The following is a 19,502-nucleotide window of genomic DNA, read 5'->3' as shown; positions in this document are numbered from 1 at the left end:
CAGAGGGAGTCCAAAGAGGAGGAGAGGGAGGATAGCAGGGTGTCAGAGGAATCCTCTGTGGATAGTTGAGAGAATTGTTCAATAGGAGGTAGTGAAGACAGAACAGTTGAGGCAAACGTAGAGGGAGAGAGAGTTTTGAGGTTGCGGCGGGTGGTGACAATGTGGGGACTAGAAAGGAGGGGGGGAGAGGACTTTAAGGGGAGAGAAAAAGCAACAAAATGATGGTCAGACACGGGGAGTGGGGTAACAGAGAGAGCAGAGGTGCCACAGGACCTTGTGAATATCAGGTCAAGCTGGTTCCCTGCCCTGTGTGTGGGAGGAGAAGGGGATAGTGTAAAGTCAAAGGTGGCAAAAAAGTTGGTTAATTCAGGTGAGTGCAACTTCTCTGGCAGGATGTTAAAGTCGCCAAGTATAACGAGTGGTGTGCCATTTTCAGGAAAGCAGCTGAGAAGGGCATCCATTTCGTCATAGAAGTCACGAAGGGGACCAGGGGGACGGTAGATTACCACAATGAAGAGATTAATAGGAAGGGTGACAGTGACAGCGTGGAGTTCAAATGCAGATCTGGCCAAGTGTTCTAGTGGAAGGACCTGATAGGTCCACAATGGAGAGATGAGGAGTCCGGTCCCTCCTCCTCGCCCCGAAGGTCTAGGGGTGTGTGAGAAAGAGTAAACAGTGGAAAGGGCAGCAGGAGTGGCAGAGTTCTCTGGAGTGATCCAAGTCTCTGTCAGGGCCAGGAAATGGAGGGTATTGAGGGACGCGTAGGCCGAAATAGAGTCTGCCTTTTTGACCGCTGACTGGCAATTCCAGAGTCCTCCCATCACTTCGAGGTCAGTGATGGCGAGGGTGGGTAAATGGCATAGATTGGATGGGTTGCGACGCCGAGCAGAGGATCTATTGCGGCGTCGTCTATGAGTAGAGATTCTAACGATAATTTAATTACAACACATAGCTACTATACCGTGGCCTCTAAGGTCTTCCTCGAGGGACTCCCACAGAGAGACTCCCTTGGTCTTTGTTTCCCGGGTCTTGACTCCCACAGAGAGACTCCCTTGGTCTTTGTTTCCCGGGTCTTTGTTTGCTGGGTCCTGACGCTAAAGCTGATGCTGCTAACACTTAGCCTTTAAATGCACATGGTAGCTCAGGCAGCCTTAGCTCCGCCCAGTCAATCAAGCCTATTGTTCACACCTTGTGACCGAAACTACACTCAACCACCTTACTATCAACAACAACACAGCAAAAACCAACACTGCAGGTACTAGGGTTAAAGTTAGTACAACCAATTGAAATGCAATTAGCTCTGCCCAGTCAATCAAGCCTATTGTTCACACCTTGTAACCGAAACTACACTCAACGACCTTACTATCAACAACAACACAGCAAAAACCAACACTGCAGGTACTAGGGTTAAAGTTAGTACAACCAATTGAAATGCAATTAGCTCTGCCCACTCAATCAAGCCTATTGTTCACACCTTGTGACCGAAACTACACTCAACGACCTTACTATCAACAACAACACAGCAAAAACCAACACTGCAGGTACTACGGTTAAAGTTAGTACAACCAATTAGAATGCAATTAGCTCTGCCCAGTCAATCAAGCCTATTGTTCACACCTTGTGACCGAACTACACTCAACGACCTTACTATCAACAACACAGCAAAAACCAACACTGCAGGTACTAGGGTTAAAGTGAGTAAAACCAATTGCAATGCCAAACACTATAATTCTTAGTTTCAACACTCACCCTAGCTAGATATGAGCCAATCTTCTTAAAGACAAAATGTAATGTAACTGTAACAACAATCACGAATCTTATAACTATATTCAAGTAAAATCCTGTAAGACATTCAAGGTGTGACCTGTAGGCATACTGAGGCAACAAGGATTATTGTTACAAAATATATAGGTGTCGAAATTGACTTTATGCATAGACTGTATAGCAGATTTAACCGTGGTCTAAAACTGGTATTCTGCTCTATGTATTTATAAACACTGAATAGCATCTAATTAGGTTGATCCACTTTTCTAAAATATGGTTTTGTGTCCTTTTACTCGCTCAGTTTCAAGTCCAATCTCTAACCATGGAGCTGAAATGAGAAGGAAACACGAGCCAAACTCCTGGAAATAAGCCTCCTGTGTGCAAAGAATCAAATTTACAAAAACAATAACCGCAGTTATAAAGACGTGTAGTTACGGTGTCACTGGTTATTATTAGGGTTTCATAATATATATTATTTTATTAGTTTATTGTTTTATCATTTGAGTTTTTGTTTAAAGTTGTATATTTGCCCAGCTCTTCTGTAGTATTTAAGTTATACTCATAGTGTCGCTGTCTGCCTGTATTATCTAGCCTGCCAGACCCTAGTCTAGAGCGCCACAAAACTCAACCTTCTCTTTTTGTTAAGTTTGTGGGTTTAATCTAGAGCTAAACCTCCGTGGAAGAATCAGAATCATTTCCGAACTAGCTTGTACTTGACCATATGTTGAGGCTTGTACATTTTACCGTGAGCTCGAAGGTAATTCCTTTTGCAATTTGAAACATGGGGACATCTATAAGAATGAAGCTGAAAGGATTATCAACCTTCTTTTTTCTGACACGGCGAGTAGGCCTCGTCTTCGGAGACATGTCCTTTTCCTTTCCAGAAGAGATGGAATCTGAATCTGTGATCGGAAATATTGCCAAGGATTTAGGGCTTGATGTCAGAAAATTATCTGCTCGAAAGGCCCGTATCGACGCCGAGGGGAACAACAAACTCTATTGTGGGTCCAGACCGCATTAGAGCTGGTCCTGATTGAAAAGAACTACACCTACACTCTTCAAATCTGGACTAGATTATCATAGTAAGCCTATACATTATTAAAAACATAGTTTCAGATTTGTGAAACCTTTTCCCTATTTGTGAAAATGCAATAAATACACATTTCAACGCTTTTTTGTGGTCCAGAGCACATTAGAACTGGTCCTGATTAAAAACCACTACACCTACACTCTTCAAATCTGGACTACATTATCACAGTGAGGCTATATTTATATGATGGCCTTGAAGAAGGCAAGAAGCCCGGAAGAGGAGATACTGTCATCAAAGAGACGACCATCCAAAAAAAACTTGGGGCTAACTCCCGTGTTGGCCACATTGTTATGGTCAGAGTAAGTTTGAACAACTAATTCAGGAAATAGAAAGCCTTAACTTCTCAAAATAATCTAAATCCTGCATGCCATCAATAAGCCACCGATAAAAATCAATGCAAATCTTCTTCTGCTTTAGGACAAAGCAGCAGAAGCTGTTGAAGCCAGGCGCATTCAGAATGAAGAGCTGGTGGAATTAATTGTGAACAACGGCGTAGATGAAAGACTCCCGTAATCCCATTTCTTTATCTCATGAAACAGAATTTTTGTAATATCTCTGTGTGAGCCAAATCTAATGTACTTATGTGTTGTTTCACTGTGTGGGCATTGGGTGGCACTCTGCTCTTACCTGAACGCAGGTGTATAGGTAGGAAGACACTATAGTTTGATAGGGTAGGTGTAACTGCTCCCAAACGTATTATGACAGATTAACGTTTTTTTCTTCCTTAACTGGTTCCAGCAACGTCACTGTGAAAAACAAAATAAATACACAAACAGAAATACAAAGTACACAAATACAAAAAAATATTGTAAATCTAAAAAAATAAACAAACACAGCGTGTGCGCATGATGTCATCGTTCACGAGAGTTAGCTTTCACATCGTTTTGTCATTTTTCCATCCTCTCTTCAGCACCGCCGGCTTTTTATTATCCAACAGGTTTCCTTCCACCTTTCAAGCGTGAATCAGTTACAACACGTGACATTAATTACCTCAAATTGAGATGGCAAAAAAGCGCTATTGCATTTTCACAAATAGAAAAAAAGGTTTCACAAATATGAATCATTTTTTTATATAATATATAGCCTCACTGTGATAATGTAGTCCAAATTTGAAGAGTCTAGGTCAGGGGTTTTCAAAGTATGAGAGAGTGAGCCTCCCCTCAGAGAACAAATTTCAGCTGAGCCCCCCCCCCCCATTTTTTTTCTAAATCCCTGTGTTTTAAAATATCTTTTAATTATTTTACACATTTTAAACATCTCTGATCATATTTTAAACATCTCTGATCATATTTTACACATTTTAAAGATCTCTGATCATATTTTTTTGAAACATTTTATACATATTTTTGAAACATTCTAAACATCTGTGTTTTTAAACACATTTCTTAACACCTTTTAACATCTTTATCTAAGTATGTGCTTAACGTTTTTGAAATACATTTGAACATCTTAATCTGTAAAGTGCCAGTTTAGCCTCCTTTTTAGCTCACCTCAACTTTAGTGGGAGCAATGAGTTTGCGTAGCTGTGTTCGAAATCGTTCCCCATCACGAATATAGTGCACTATATAGGGTGCTCGCCATTTTGTAGTGGTCTGCGAATTCTCAGTGGTAAATTTCACGCACTATAAAGTGGTGTGCTTAAAATACCCAAAATTTGAGTGAACATACGATGTTCCCTACATGTTACTCCCGTATACCACAATGTAATGCAGTCGTGTTTTTTTCCGGAGGAGAAGTAGAAGCTTCTCAACAATTTATTTGGGATTGAACATAGAAAATGTAACATTCAAAATTAATAAAAAAAAAACCTTGATCAACGTCAATTCAACATCAATACAACCTCCAGCTTACCTCGTGGGTGCCCGGTTTGTTTACATGATGTGGGCGCATCTGTCTGCGTCACACAAATACCCGGCGCATTTACTGACGCAAATTACGTTAGAAATGTTCAGCGTAGTGTCCGAATTCTCGTTTGTTCGTTCCCTATATAGTGCACCATATCATAAACACTATATAGGGAATAGTGAGTGAGTGAGTAGGGAACGATTTCGAACACAGCACGTCTTCGTCTTTGAGTTTTTTCTGTTACTTTTTCTGGTTTCTTTTTTCTCACGTCGCGCCCCCCAGGGGAGGCGCGCCTCACAGTTTGGAAACCACTGGTCTAGGTGCAGTGGTTTTCAATCAGGACCATTTATAACCGTTGCGTACGCACAAAACGGGGCTGAAAGTGGCGTACGTGACTTTCCACGCCAAGGTTGTGATCTATAAATAACTAACTTAACTGAGAATGTGCGCAGCCCTAAGCAAACTCTGACCCATGCGTACGCATGGTTTGGAGGAAAAGGAGAATTGGCGACACAGACGGTGTGGTGGTGAACTGAAGTCAGGCTGAAGAAATGTAGAGTGAGAAGAACGATTTTGTTTTATCATCGCCCTTCATGAATTTAATTTCAACCCGTATCATGCGTTAAATCTATGTAATCAGAATAATTTAAGTCAACTGCGTTATTTCTCAGTTATAGCTCCAGAAACATCTCCTTAGAATCAAAATTCTCTATATTTGATCCCACTGATGGCGCGACTGCATGGAATAAAGCATCCGTCCAATATGTGTCAATAACATAATATTTTTATGTGACACTGTAAACACATAATCAAATGTCAATTAAATCCCAAGTGTGGAAAACCAAGCCACACACTCCTCATCACAATCGTTATGTTATTGTCCGTTCCTCTTGATGCTTTTCATGACAAATCATGCATTAAAAAGGGGTTATGTTCAAGAACATTTTACGTGGGTGATTACAAACTGATAATCCAAGGTGTTCTCGGTCAGTCTTATTTCCGTATCCCCCCCGTGAGCCCCGTGTGTAATGCTGCACCATGGCACTGCTGGCACTGCTGGAGGACCATGCAAATGGCAGGATTCGGAGGGAGAGGGTCTTCAGGGACCATAACGATTTATTGGTACATAAAAATATGTACTTTTATGTCAGACCACTTCTTTTTTAATTCTGGGACTGTGCGTTCCGTGCCACTGACAGAGTTCACTGCTGCAGCAATATGTTGCCACTCACTCTGCTTTTTGTTGTTAGTGATACCAATCCCGTGACCGCCGAACAAAACCATTTTTCGGGCCTCCACCTCACCCAAAAAGTGAAGTGTCTCCACTTCAACCTCCGCGAAATTTCACCTTTTTGCTTTTCTCAGTCCTTCTGCCATTGTTTCCGACAAGACATTATACTTGCATCTGAGTCTGTCTTATATGCAGTTCGCATTCATGATGTCCTTTGCATTGACCATTTATGGTTAAAAAGGGGAGTGTACAGGGCGGAACGTAAAGCTGATTCAGCTGCGCACACTTGTAGGCACTCTGTGAATTATAAAGCAAAGATTGCTTAGAGGTGCGCGTACGCAGGGTGTTATAAATCTGAATATTTTTTAGCCTCACTGTGATAATCTAGTCCAGATTTGAAGAGTGTTGGTGTAGTGGTTTTCAATCAGGACCAGTTCTAATGTGGTCTGGACCACAAAAAAGCGTTGAAATGTGTCTTTATTGCATTTTCACAAATAGGGAAAAGGTTTGACAAATCTGAAACTACGTTTTATATAATGTATAGCCTCACTGTGATAATCTAGTCCAGAGTTGAAGAGTCTAGGTGTAGTGGTTTTCAATCAGGACCAGTTCTAATGTGGTTTGGACCACAAACAAGCGTTGAAAAGTGTCTTTATTGCATTTTCACAAATAGGGAAAATGGTTCACAAATCTGAAACGATGTTTTATATAATGTATAGGCTTACTTTGATAATCTAGTCCAGATTTGAAGAGTGTAGGTGTAGTGGTTTTCAATCAGGACCAGTTCTAATGTGGTCTGGACCACAAAAAAGCGTTGAAATGTGTCTTTATTGCATTTTCACAAATAGGGAAACGGTTTCACAAATCTTAAACTATGTTTTATATAATGTATAGACTCACTGTGATAATCTAGTCCCAATTTGAAGAGTCTAGGTGTAGTGGTTTTCAATCAGGACCAGGTCTAAGATGCTCCAGATGCAAAAAAAGCAGTGAAACCTCCCCTTTTTGGTATTTAAACTAATCAAATAAAGATTACATAAATTGTAAACTGTGTTCTAAAGACGGTTTAGACTCTCTTAGATTATCTAGACCAATTAAAGCGCCTTTACTGCGACTGAAGAGGTTAAACAACGAATAATCAGTCGCTCCATGCCGCTTGTTAAGGATCCCTTAACCTTTTCCTTAACTGCAGAATCGGATGCTGCGAATCGGATGCTAACTTCAGCGTCGTGTGCTCTAGGCTACTTGTATTATGATTCTGCTTGTTTCTGATAACTTGGCTGATGTCAAACCTGAACTCAAAGATATGTCGTTTGATGAAAACAATTTGATCGTCGCGCTCGTGTAAATCTCTACCTTTTTCCTGACTTGTATCATTGTCTTATTGGGCATAAGGTTTTGCCGGAGGCGAAAGCCAAGAATGTTATTTGCCGGGGCAGTTGCTATACCCAGCGCGTATTTACCACCTAATTACGCAGATGTGGACGGCAATGGAACTTTACGCAGCACATACAATTACGACGCCTAATTGTATGAAACCACTGGATCTAGAACCAGCGACTTCAAGTTTGCTACATCCTACAATGACAACACGCTCCTCGCAGACCAGACCATGTCGAAAAGACAATCAGACTTTAATAATGCGTTCGGGGACGCAGAGGGAAACCCAGAGGTAGGCTTTGGTCCAATTCAAATCTGCTGAATATGTTGATTTTGAATGATACATTTATGTACTTTATACATTTGCTTTGTGTGATCAATCTAAATTTGGGGAAATTAAGTTAATAAGGTCAGATTGTGAATTATTAATAAATTATGAATTCTGGTTTAAAACTAGTTTAATTTATTATTTGACCTTTATCATGTTAGAGTCAAATAACGGCCCTTATATTGTTTTTGCCATTGTTGAATGACAACAGATCTATGATTCCTTTGTGCTCAATAACCTAACCTTGGTCGGAAGAGTGTGACCTGGTCTTTATTGTATAGGCCACCATTTTAAGGACCTGTGCAACAATGCAATTCATGCATTGTCTCATAACGCATTCCGTATCCCTAAAAATAGCATGTTTTCCTAAAAAGTGATGTCAAGAACCTAGGTTATGAACATGTATTCATCATGGTTCAGTAGATGAATAACGGAAAACATTAAGATATTTTGCAATGCGTACTTCATACGTCACGTTATAAAGTGACGTATGAAGTACGTATTGTAAAATATCTTAATGTTTTCCGTATTATTATTTTTTGGTAAAACTTATTATTTTGTGGTAAAACGTTTCTTGGAATTGGTTCCGATCGCAGATTGAATAACATGTTAGAATGGGAGTGTTTACTTTTTTGCATCGAAATGGAAGAAGTTTGTATTTGCTTAAATGTCTGATCTTCAACTAATTAAAAACACAACACAACACTTCCAGAGAAGACACATTAAACATATTGACCTAGAAACATAGAAGGTAGCAGCCTAGTATCACGTGGTGAGGACTGAATGGGTTGAATTCATATAAAATGCATGTGCTGGTTTAGCATGCTGGCTCAAAAAGTTGCTTACTGATTAAGACGACCTTATTTTGTGTGTGTGTGTGTGTGTGTGTGTGTGTGTGTGTGTGTGTGTGTGTGTGTGTGGGTGTGTGTGCGCGTGTGTGTGATGCAATTCCTTCATTTAATAAAAATGAATAATTATATTGTCAGTGTTAAACTGATTTAATAAATGCCAGTAGAAACATGTCGTTGCAAGTTGCCAATATTATACTGTTTATTAACCTTTCAATATTTCAATTATTCGCAATTGGACATAACTTTCTTGCCAACGTTGGGCAGGCCTTCAATCGAATGCAGTTCTCCTCATATTTGGTTTGAATATTCTATTTTCTAAAGCAGCATTTACATTAAGTGTTTAACACATGAGGCACTTCAATAAATTATAATAATGTATATCATTAAAGATACTGCTATTGTTACTTGATAAAGAATCAACTTGATGTAACGTTGATCATTATGGACTATCATGTGTCAAGATTTAAATGGAACATGAACGAACATTTCAAATGGAAAAGGCCAGATTTAGCGTGCTGTGTTATTTGTGTGCTCATGGTGTCACTGTGCACCAATGAAACCAATCACTTTCTGACATCAACCAGCTAAGTGGGTATGCGACGTGTAATCAGTACAGCAGACTGTAGTATATTGCAGAGGCAAACGCGTCTTGTCTGCTCTTTGGCTTATGGAAATATACCTCATGTGTTTTGAATATTATATTTTTTACGGAAAAGGGCCGTTTTACGATAGGAATTAACGCTTTCCTGACGATGTTTTTCAAGGGGTTCATTGTTCCCTGGTTTGTCTTTTTCTGCGCGTTTCTGCAATACACAAATGGCGACTTGGTTTATTCTGTTCAGGAGGAGATTAAACTGGGATCTGTTATTGGAAATATAGCAAAGGATCTTGGTCTTGATGTTGGCAGGCTGTCGACTCGCAAAGCTCGTATTGAAACCGAAGGAAACGACAAAAGATGCTGCGATGTTAATCTACGGAGCGGAGATTTGGTTGTGGCGGAGAGAATGGACAGAGAGAAAATATGCGCGGCGAAGCCTTTGTGTGTTATTAAATTTGAGCTTCTTTTGGAAGCTCCGTTGGAATTGCATCGTATAACACTGCAGATCCAAGACGTGAACGACAACGGACCCACATTTCCAAAGGACAAAATCAAACTGGATATTCGCGAATCGGCTGTAAAAGGAGCGAGGTATCGTGTAAATGCGGCCCACGATGCAGACATAGGCCAGAACGCTGTTCAAAGCTATGTTCTTCAACCAAATAGCAATTTCATCTTGAATACTCAAACTACAAGTTCAGGTATTAAATATGGCGAACTGGTTCTGGACAAGGAGTTAGACAGAGAGGAACAGAAGGAAATGCAATTATTGTTAACGGCCCTGGACGGTGGTTCTCCTCAGAGATCAGGTACTATAACCATAGATGTCACTGTGTTGGATGCTAATGATAACGCCCCAGTGTTTCTTCAGGCCGTGTATGAGGCCAGTCTGCCTGAAAACTCTCCGTTGAAAACCCACGTGATCACTGTTAGCGCTACTGACGCAGACGAGGGCGTTAACGGAGAAGTAACATATGAATTTAGTCAGATATCTGATGATTCAAGGAAATTATTCTCACTTGATCAGTCAACGGGGGAGATTACTGTAATAGGTGACGTTGACTTTGAGGAAGAAAACAAATATGAAATGTTTGTGGAGGCCAAAGATGGATATGGCATTTCTTCAGATGCAAAAGTGATCATCAGTGTAACCGATGCTAATGACAACGCCCCATTTATCACTTTAAAGTCGGTAACCAATCCCGTACCGGAGAATGTGTCACCTGGTACAGAAGTAGGCATTATTAACGTACAAGATAGAGACTCTGAACAAAACCGACAGGTCCACTGCTTTTTTCAGCAGAATGTCCCATTTAAACTTATTCCTTCCATCAAAAACTATTACTCGTTGGTGACCACAGAACAACTAGATCGTGAATTGATTCCTGATTATAACATCACAGTTACTGCCAGAGACGAGGGCTCTCCACCTCTCTCATCCATGAAAACGATCCAAGTCTCTGTAGCGGACATCAATGACAACCCGCCTGTGTTTGATGAACGGTCATACAGCACATATGTGTCTGAGAATGTCAAATCTGGTCACATTATATGTTCAGTTTCTGCAAGAGACCCAGACTGGAGACAAAATGGCACAGTCATTTATTCTCTTTTGCCAAGTAAAGCTGATGGTGCTCAGGCGTCATCTTTTCTGTCTATTAATGGAGACACTGGGGACATTCAAACTTTACACTCTTTCGATTACGAACAGTTTAGGAGCTTCAAGGTCTATGTAATGGCACGAGACAACGGATCTCCTCCGCTCAGCAGCAACGTGACTGTGAGTGTCTTCATAACGGATGTAAATGACAACACTCCTCAGATACTTTACCCCGCCCCAGAGGGAAACTCCTTCATGACTGAACTGGTACCCAAAGCTGCACAAGGAGGTTCTCTGGTTTCCAAGGTGATAGCAGTTGATGGGGACTCTGGACAGAACGCCTGGCTGTCCTATCAGATCATTAAGTCCACTGATCCGGGACTTTTCAAAATCGATCTTCACAGTGGGGAGATCAGGACCCAGCGAGACATTTCTGATTCTGACAACATGAAACAGAACATTGTAGTGTCTGTAAAGGATAACGGACAGCCCTCCCTTTCTGCTACATGTTCCATGTTTTTACTGATTTCTGATAACTTGGCTGAAGTACCAGAACTGAAGGACATAGCTTATGAAGATAGTAGTTTTAAATTAACATCTTATCTGATCATCGCGCTGGTATCCGTCTCCACCTTTTTCCTGACTTTCATTATTATCATTCTGGGAGTGAGGTTTTGTCGGAGGAGAAAGCCCAGACTGTTATTTGATGGAGCGGTTGCTATTCCCAGCTCTTATCTCCCTCCAAACTACGCAGATGTGGACGGCACTGGAACTTTACGCAGCACATATAATTATGATGCTTATTTAACCACTGGATCTAGAACAAGTGACTTTAAATTTGTCACGTCTTACAATGACAACACACTGCCTGCAGACCAGACCCTGAGAAAAAATCCAACAGACTTTGAAGAAGTGTTTGGAGACCTGGATGTTTCCCCTGAGGTAGGCTGACTATAGATGTTTTTCTTAATATGTACAGAGATCCAAACACAACAATTTCATTTTTTTACAATTTTTTTACAAATGCTCATTGTTAAGCATTTACAACATGGACGACGCAGCGAGGAATGTAAGGCAGTTCGTCGGTTGGGTGTTCGACATATTTTGAGCACTACCCGGAATACATTTCAAGCACAGGTCGTAGTAATTGGGATTGTCAAGGTATTTAGAAAATATATGGTTACAATGGAATCAATTTAGATAAATTCCTCAGGATTTAGCTTTCATATGTGCATACAGAAAATGATACAAGCTATATGATAGGATAATCCATTCAGAGTAGCAGCCAATACAGTGCATTTTCTGTCATTCTGATGTACAGAAGATTGTCTGAAGATTGTCTAATTGTCTGGTGCTGACGTATTATGACCCTGAATCATTCAATCTTTCAAAGCACAAACCGCTTTGTCTTGGTATTGTAATGTCTTGGTTTTGTCATTTTAATTTGTTTTATTACCATGAGAGATTAAATTGCATGTACACGCTTGACGTGTTATCTGGTATACTCATGGTTCCACTATAGACCAGGAAAGCGCTGTGATACCGACTCTCATGTCCATTGTGCTTATGACGGGCTCGATCACAAAGCCGAAGCTCGCATCCACGCACACGAGGTTTGAAACAAGTAGGGAGGAAAACGACTTCGGTAGCGTTGCTTTAATAGGGTGTAGCTCAAATGGTCATTGTTTTCAGTGTGATCGACGAGTGTGTATTGAACAGCTTTTGAACGAATATGGAGAACAGACATTGCGGATATTACGGTTCGATCATCGTTTTCATTGTTTTATTGCACGTCACAAATGGCGAGCTGGAGTATTCAATTCAGGAGGAAACAAGGCTTGGTTCTATCATTGGAAATGTTGCAATTGGTCTTGGGATTGATGTGGGAAAAATGACTGCTGGCAAAGCTCATATTGAGACGGAACGAAATAGCAGAGGGTACTGTGAGATAAATCTTTGCACCGGAGACCTGACTGTTGCGAAGAGAATAGACAGAGAAGAGCTCTGTGGAGAAAAGGCTTTGTGCATTCTCAAATTTGAGCTTCTATTGGAATTACCCTTAGAATTACATCATATATCCCTGAAAATCGACGACATCAACGATAGCACACCACTGTTTCCGAAGGATACAATAAAACTGGAAATTACAGAATCGGCTTACAAAGGAGCTCGCTACCGCGTCAACGCCGCCCATGATGCAGATATTGGCCAGAACGGCGTTCAAAGCTTTATTCTTCAGGAAAATAGACATTTTGTTTTAAATACACAAACCGCAAGTGCTGGAATCAACGATGCCGAATTGATTTTAAACCATGAATTGGACAGAGAGGAACAACATCAAATGACATTATTGTTAACGGCTCTGGACGGTGGTTCTCCTCAGAGATCATGTACTCTAACCATAAACGTCACTGTGTTGAACGCTAATGATAACGCCCAAGTGTTTAGTCAGGCCGTGTATGAGGCCAGTCTACCTGAAAACTCTCTGATGAAAACCCAAGTGATCACTGTTAGTGCTACTGACGCAGACGAGGGCGTTAATGGAGAGGTTACATATGGATTTAACAAAATGTCTGAGAAGTCAAGAAAGCTTTTTTCACTTGATCAGAAAACAGGTGTGGTTACTTTTATAGGTGACATTGACTTTGAGGAAGGATCGAAACATGAAATATATATAGAGGCCAAAGACGGTTAAGGTCTCTCTACGGATACAAAAGTTATAATATTTATTACTGATGACAATGATAACGCTCCTATTATATCGTTAAAATCGTTGACCAATCCAGTGCCTGAGGATGTATCACCTGGTACAGAGGTTGGACTAATTAACGTGGAGGATGTAGATTCGGAGAAAAACCGACAGGTCCTATGCTTCATTCCACAAAAAGTGCCATTTAAACTAATTCCTTCTATCAAAAACTATTATTCTCTGTTGACCACCGATAAATTAGATCGCGAATTAATGCCACATTATAACATAACAATTACTGCTATCGACGAGGGCTCTCCACCTCTGTCCTCGCTAAAAAACATTCAAGTCTCTATCGCTGACGCCAACGACAACCCACCTGTGTTTGAGGAACAGTCGTATAGCAGCTATGTCCCTGAGAACAACAAACCGGGCCACAGCCTGTGTTCTGTTAAGGCCCATGACCCAGACTGGAGACAAAACGGTACAGTGATCTATTCTCTTTTACCTGGTGAAGTCAACGGTGCTCCAGTCTCCTCTTATCTATCTGTTAATGGAGACACCGGAGTGATCCAAAGTGTCAGGTCATTTGATTATGAACAGTTTCAGAACTTTAAAGTCTATGTTATGGCACGAGACAACGGATCTCCTCCGCTCAGCAGCAACGTGACTGTGAGTGTCTTCATAACGGATGTAAATGACCACACTCCTCAGATACTTTACCCCACCCCGGAGGGAAACTCCTTCATGACTGAACTGGTACCCAAAGCTGCACAAGGAGGTTCTCTGCTTTCCAAGGTGATAGCAGTTGATGGGGACTCTGGACAGAACGCCTGGCTGTCCGATCAGATCATTAAGTCCACTGATCCAGGACTTTTCAAAATCGATCTTCACAGTGGGGAGATCAGGACCCAGCGAGACATTTCTGATTCCGACAACATGAAACAGAACATTGTAGTGTCTGTAAAGGATAACGGACAGCCCTCCCTCTCTGCTACATGTTCCATGTTTTTACTGATTTCTGATAACTTGGCTGAAGTACCAGAACTTAAGGACATGGCTTATGAAGATAGCAGTTCTAAATTAACATCTTATCTGATCATCGCGCTGGTATCCGTCTCCACCTTTTTCCTGACTTTCATTATTATCATTCTGGGATTGAGGTTTTGTCGGACGAGAAAGCCCAGACTGTTATTTGATGGAGCGGTTGCTATTCCCAGTTCTTATCTCCCTCCAAACTACGCAGATGTGGACGGCACTGGAACTTTACGCAGCACATATAATTATTATGCGTATTTAACCACTGGATCTAGAACAAGTGACTTTAAATTTGTCACGTCTTACAATGACAACACACTGCCTTCAGACCAGACCCTGAGAAAGAATCCAACAGACTTTGAAGAAGTGTTTGGAGACCTTGATGTTTCCCCTGAGGTAAATAAATAACATATGTTTAACTCCTCTTATGTTTCCACTAAGAAATATGGTCTTTCAGCTTCTCTCTATAGCAGCTCATATTCGGCGCTCTCTTTGGCAGTTCAACATTGGATCATGCATCTTTTTTCATAAATGTTGTCTTTGCTGTCACACATCATTCTATTGTTTTTACATATCTTGCATATTTGTACCTTTCATCTGCTACCGTTGGTTATTATTATGGTGCAATCCAATTATTAGGGCGTCCATTTCATGAACATTATTGTGATACGAAACAAGTTTGTTACTGAAGAACCAGTGAAGGATGTCTTGCTTCCATCCTGTCTTGTTTCCATGCGGTATTGTTGTATTTTTTCTTCCCCCTATTACTTTCCCAGTAACTTGTCCCACCGTGTTGTTGAGCTTTTAGAGGATTCAGCATCTACTCAGGATAGTTTTCTTTGTTAACTGAGGACTTTATTATTATAACACTATATGTTAGCTGCTCCAACCACTATGTTACTGCTATAATATGTGAAGGACTGAATGAGGTGTTGAACGACCTGCATGCTGAGCTCTGTCTGATGGATCTCTGTTAATACTGACCAACTAAATGATATGTCGCTGTCCATGGTGTTGGCATGTCCATTCAGTGCGGTTTAACGTTGTAATGCCTTCGTGAATACTATACCATTTAATTGGTATTATTTATGGATAATTTTAACAATATCAAATGTTTTTTTTTTTCATTGAACAAAGCCTGTATTCTCTATTTTTTTAGGCTACATTCAAAGACCATAAAATACGACGTTGAAATTAAAACGGAATTCAATAGTAGGCCTATTTGGTGTTATATGATTTGCGTCCAATATCAATATGTTATTCTGCATACTGACTCATGGTGTCGCTCTGCACCAGCAATTGAGTTCAACAAATACAATATTCAGCATTTCGACCCACCACCTATTGACGCAAGCAGAGGGCTAAGCTTGAAAACCGTTCTACAGCAGTATTTAAGTCGAATGATCGTTTCGTTCCTTCGATTAAATCCATTTCATAAGAGCGTTGTTGGCAGTCTCGAAACAGTAGTTATATGGTATATTTTTCTGTTTTACAATGGAACACAATCGGTTGGGCCTTTGTGGCTTTTTATTTTTATTGTTTGGACTGCATTTCGTTCATGGCGACCTGAGCTATTCTGTTCAAGAGGAAATGAAGCGCGGATCTGTTATCGGGAATATCGCCAAGGACCTGGGACTTACATTGGATGTAATATCTGCAAGGAAGGCTCGTATTGAATCAGAGGAAAACGAACGGAGGTATTGTGATGTCAGTCTTCGAAGCGGAGAGCTCATTGTTTCAGAGAGAATCGACAGAGAGGAACAATGCGGAGAAAGACCGTCGTGTGTTCTTATATTCGAGCTGCTTTTGGAATCTCCTTTGGAGTTACACCGAGTATCGCTACAGATACAAGACATAAATGACAATGCACCGAGTTTCCCAAATGAAAGAATAAAGCTGGAAATCAGAGAATCTGCTTACAAAGGAGCTCGGTATCGCGTCGATGCGGCCCATGATGAAGATATAGGCCAAAACGGTGTTCAAAGTTACGCTCTTAACCGGAATGACCACTTTGTTTTCAATATACAAACGTCAAGTGACGGTACTAAATATGGAGAATTAGTTTTAGACAAGGAATTAGATAGAGAGGAGCAGAAGGAAATCAAATTATTACTTTCGGCCCTGGATGGTGGTTCTCCTCAGAGATCAGGCACAGTAGCAATTTACGTCACTGTGTTGGACGCTAATGATAACGCCCCAGTGTTTAGTCAGGCCGTGTATGAGGCCAGTCTGCCTGAAAACACTGCGATTAAAACCCCTGTAATCACCGTAAGCGCTTCTGACGCAGACGAGGGCGTTAATGGAGAAGTTACGTACGGACTAGGACGGGTGTCTGACAAGTCACGAAAACTGTTCTCCCTTGATAGACAGACTGGAGAAATATTTGTTGCAGGTGATATAGACTTTGAGGAGGGATCAAAATATGAAATTATTGTTCAGGCAAAAGATGGATTTGGTATTTCTTCAGACGCTAAAGTAATTGTAAGAATTACCGATATTAATGATAATGCCCCAGTCATTGCCTTGAAATCGTTATCCAATCCAGTACCAGAAAATGCAGCACCTGGTACGGAGGTAGGCCTTATTAACGTGCAGGATAGAGATTCAGAGAAAAACCGAAAGGTTAGGTGTTCTCTTCAGGAACATGTTCCTTTTAAACTTATTCCGTCAATTAAAAACTATTATTCTTTGGTAACAACAAAGGAACTAGACAGGGAACTGGTGTCTGAATACAACATTACAATATCTGCGAGCGATGAAGGCTCTCCTCCTCTGACGTCAGTCAAAGTTGTTCACATCTCAATAGCTGACATCAACGACAACCCACCTGTGTTTGAGGAACAGTCGTATAGCAGCTATGTCCCTGAGAACAACCAACCGGGCCACAGCCTGTGTTCTGTTAAGGCCCATGACCCAGACTGGAGACAAAATGGTACAGTGATCTATTCTCTTTTACCTGGTGAAGTCAACGGTGCTCCAGTCTCCTCTTATCTATCTGTTAACGGAGACACCGGAGTGATCCAAAGTGTCAGGTCGTTTGATTATGAACAGTTTCGTAGCTTTAAAGTCTATGTAATGGCACGAGATAACGGATCTCCTCCGCTCAGCAGCAACGTGACTGTGAGTGTCTTCATAACGGATGTAAATGACAACACTCCTCAGATACTTTACCCCGCCCCAGAGCGAAACTCCTTTATGACTGAACTGGTACCCAAAGCTGCACAAGGAGGTTCTCTGGTTTCCAAGGTGATAGCAGTTGATGGGGACTCTGGACAGAACGCCTGGCTGTCCTATCAGATCATTAAGTCCACTGATCCGGGACTTTTCAAAATCGATCTGCACAGTGGGGAGATCAGGACCCAGCGAGACATTTCTGATTCCGACAACATGAAACAGAACATTGTAGTGTCTGTAAAGGATAACGGACAGCCCTCCCTCTCTGCTACATGTTCCATGTTTTTACTGATTTCTGATAACTTGGCTGAAGTACCCGAACTGAAGGACATAGCTTATGAAGATAGCAGTTCTAAATTAACATCTTATCTGATCATCGCGCTGGTATCCGTCTCCACCTTTTTCCTGACTTTCATTATTATCATTCTGGGATTGAGGTTTTGTCGGAGGAGAAAGCCCAGACTGTTATTTGATGGAGCGGTTGCTATTCCCAGCTCTTATCTCCCTCCAAACTACGCAGATGTGGACGGCACTGGAACTTTACGCAGCACATATAATTATGATGCGTATTTAACCACTGGATCTAGAACAAGTGACTTTAAATTTGTCACATCCTACAATGACAACACACTGCCTGCAGACCAGACCCTGAGAAAGAATCCTACTGACTTTGAAGAAGTGTTTGGAGACCTTGATGTTTCCCCTGAGGTAGGCATTTTAGCTGAACAAATTGTGATTCAACACGTATGTTTCAATTAGGACATTTATTGTAAGTCTATCGTATTTAATATATTGTACTTCTTCTTCTGTCCATCTGAAAATTAGTTCAGTAAACACTGTTTCTTCAATCATTACTCTCATTGTGTTCCATTTGTCAGCCCCTGTTGCACCAGTTTGAGCCTCATAAAATGAGTTGTGCATTATCATCAAAGCTGCACCAATTGAAAAGCTCTGGTAAACTCTGATAATGTTATAAGGATGTTAAAAATAAAGTACTGAATGTTAATGCAATCAATCATGAAGTTTATATTATAATGAATAAGCAGAATGTATATATATATTTTATTTAATATATTAAATAAAATGCAGTGTACCTCGGTTATGAGAATCATATTATTTAATATTTAGAAATACATTTTCAATGTGGACTGCACTAAGCAAAAGGCTGAAATAACAGGTTTTTACTTACCAATCGATTGTGTGTGTGTGTGTATGTGTGTGTGTGTGTGTGCGTGTGTGTGTGTGTGTGTGTGTGTGTGTGTGTGGTCCAGTGATGAGGGTCACAGATCTGAATGTGTATACCAACACTTATAAACGTGTATATTTTAAATTATTTTTCGTTGCTCTGTCATCTACGTTAAGTTATTCTAACTTCAGGCCTACTCCCCCTAGTCCATCACCACTATTCCTGATGTTTTGAATGCAGCCTCTTAGAAATGTCCATCTCCTGCTCTCCAAAAGTTGTATTCAGTCCCAGGGCAAATGTGTTTGTTAATCCCAGCATGGCAGTACACTCTGCAGCACTATGTGGAGGAGTAACTTAAAGATGTGGTTGTACATTCTGCACACACCTGATGGTTATGCTCACTGATTCTACTGCCTTATTCCTTGCTGTGTCTCTGTCCATGGTGCTTGATGGTTTTTATAGAGTTGTACACGTCTTAACTTCTTCATTAGGAAAATACAGTTCAATTACATATTTTCTAAATGGGTTGATAAGGGTTCATTTGAATGAGTCAACTTTTCCCTGCATATGGTTTGCATATGGGGTGATGTCATGTTGACCTAATGCAAAGTCCTTTAAAGAAAAAAGTAGACTGCACTACTGAACTGAACATTGGATTATTTGGTGTTCCAAGAGTTATGAGTTATAGCCCCTCTCAATGTGTTTTACACCCTGGCCACTCAAGAGGT

At 40.8% G+C, this 19,502-nt stretch overlaps 1 protein-coding gene and 1 pseudogene across 2 annotated transcripts; both read left to right on the top strand.

Moving 5' to 3' along the window:
• Positions 1–2,563: 2,563 nt before the first annotated feature.
• Positions 2,564–18,553, top strand: LOC307081601 (protocadherin beta-15-like; annotated as a pseudogene). The gene is made up of 3 exons: positions 2,564–2,765; positions 16,096–18,296; positions 18,467–18,553. The product of its transcript is annotated as a protocadherin beta-15-like (transcript).
• LOC307081532 (protocadherin gamma-A12-like) lies at positions 7,543–14,822 on the top strand (the record flags this gene model as incomplete). The annotated part of the gene is made up of 3 exons (XM_079744786.1): positions 7,543–7,602; positions 9,332–10,303; positions 13,485–14,822. The coding sequence occupies 3 exons, from the start codon at positions 7,543–7,545 to the stop codon at positions 14,820–14,822; spliced, it is 2,370 nt and encodes a 789-aa protein (XP_079600912.1).
• Positions 18,554–19,502: the final 949 nt, after the last annotated feature.

This window comes from Pollachius pollachius, assembly GCF_949987615.1.
Source record: "Pollachius pollachius genome assembly, chromosome: 10".
NCBI lineage: Eukaryota > Metazoa > Chordata > Actinopteri > Gadiformes > Gadidae > Pollachius > Pollachius pollachius.
The sequence above is the reverse complement of the archived record's forward strand: the minus strand, read 5'-3'. Positions and strand labels throughout refer to the sequence as shown.